At 42.1% G+C, this 1538-nt stretch overlaps 1 protein-coding gene and 1 long non-coding RNA gene across 2 annotated transcripts; both read left to right on the forward strand.

Annotated features, from left to right (window-relative positions):
- Positions 1–567: 567 nt before the first annotated feature.
- LOC121811873 lies at positions 568–667 on the forward strand (the record flags this gene model as incomplete). The annotated part of the gene is given in 1 exon segment (XM_042218029.1): positions 568–667. A coding segment is annotated over 1 exon segment (58 nt), but the record flags the coding sequence as incomplete, so codon positions are not given.
- A 152-nt stretch (positions 668–819) lies between these two features.
- LOC106632999 lies at positions 820–1460 on the forward strand. Its single transcript, XR_006054024.1, has 2 exons — positions 820–1231; positions 1382–1460. It is a non-coding gene; the product is annotated as an uncharacterized LOC106632999 (long non-coding RNA).
- The last annotated feature ends 78 nt before the right edge of the window (positions 1461–1538 follow it).

The raw sequence follows: 1538 nt of genomic DNA on the forward strand, positions 1-1538 counted from the left end.
ATCGAACTGATAGAGACTATGTCTGCTGATAGTTTTATCAATGCATTAAGAAGGCTCTTCTCTATTCGGGGCCCAGCCAAGTTTCTGCGCTCAGACAGAGGCACGAATTTTGTGGGCGCTTGTAAGGAATTAGACCTAAACGCAGGAAACAAAGCAGTAGGAAAGTACCTGCAAGAGAGAGGGTGTGTTTGGACTTTCAATCCCCCTCATGCGTCTCACATGGGAGGCTCGTGGGAGCGCCTTATAGGCGTTGCCAGGCGCATTCTGGATGCAATGTTGTTACGAACTGAACAAACACGTCTTACTCATGAAGTGTTGTGCACCTTCATGGCCGAGGTGATGGCAATTATTAATGCAAGGCCTCTTGTCCCCATATCCACCGACCCTGACAGTCCTGCAGTACTCACTCCAGCAGTGCTACTAACGCAGAAGATGAGTGCTGTGTCTGCTCCACTTGAGAACTTTTCATCAGGGCAGTTGTTTGGGAAACAATGGAAACATGTTCAACACCTTGCTGATACCTTTTGGAAAAGGTGGAAAGGAGAGTATTTGTCCACCTTACAAAGTCGTGCAAAATGGACAGAGACTAGACCTAATGTCAAACAAGGAGATGTGGTCCTGCTAAAGGACTCCCAAGCCAGCAGGAACGAATGGCCCATGGGACTAATAGTAAAAACATTCCCCAGCAGCGACAAGAAGGTCCGGAAAGTGGAAGTGCGGACTGTAAAAGATGGGACTGTTAAAATGTTTCTCGGACCAGTTTCAGAGATTGTTATTTTGCTTGCAGAGACTGAATGAATATTCTTCAATGCTAAATGATGTTTGAATATGTTGTATTGATGTTTATTGTGATATAATGTGTGTATATCAAGCGGGGAGTGTTATGCCTTTTGGTCAAAAGTCAGTAGTTAGTGCATAGTCTGATTAAGTTACATAAGCAAAGTGATAAATAAGTTCAAAGTTAAGAAATATTATAAGTGATTCATGCTAAAAACAGTTAAAATGTATGGGTTTGTAATTTGCTCAGAGTGAGACATCGTTATCACAAGCGATCTTTGCATTGTATGTGCGGAAATGGGAGCGAGGGAGCGCTCTGATCATTAACCTATCTTTGACGTATTTTCTCCGTTAATGCCGTGAAAAGTGTTTCGGCAGTATTAAAAGAGTGAACGAGTTCATGTACACGCTAAGAGTGCCCTACACGTTTGTGCCTTGGGAAACGTTCGTCTTTGTGAGTATTAATATGTTCAGAGATAACTTTTATATGTGTTTACCTGGAGTGAACTGCGATGTTGATGTAACGCACGTGTTAAGCTAGGCTAAGTTTGTCATTAAGATGTGTATTAGCTAGCAATTTATTTTCATTTTCTGTATGTTTCAGTTACAAATAAGAAATAGCAAGGAGAAGCCTTGAGAGAGATAAGACTTTAAAGGATCTTCATTAAAAGCAAGAAAAGCAAGCCTTGTGTGGAAGATCTCCTCTATTTTGTTCGCTAGCTGTCTAGCTTCACATGGTCACGTGTCGTGAGGGCAGCATA

Source organism: Haplochromis burtoni, unplaced genomic scaffold, assembly GCF_018398535.1.
Source record: "Haplochromis burtoni strain Fernald_Lab_line unplaced genomic scaffold, NCSU_Asbu1 Contig_5668, whole genome shotgun sequence".
NCBI lineage: Eukaryota > Metazoa > Chordata > Actinopteri > Cichliformes > Cichlidae > Haplochromis > Haplochromis burtoni.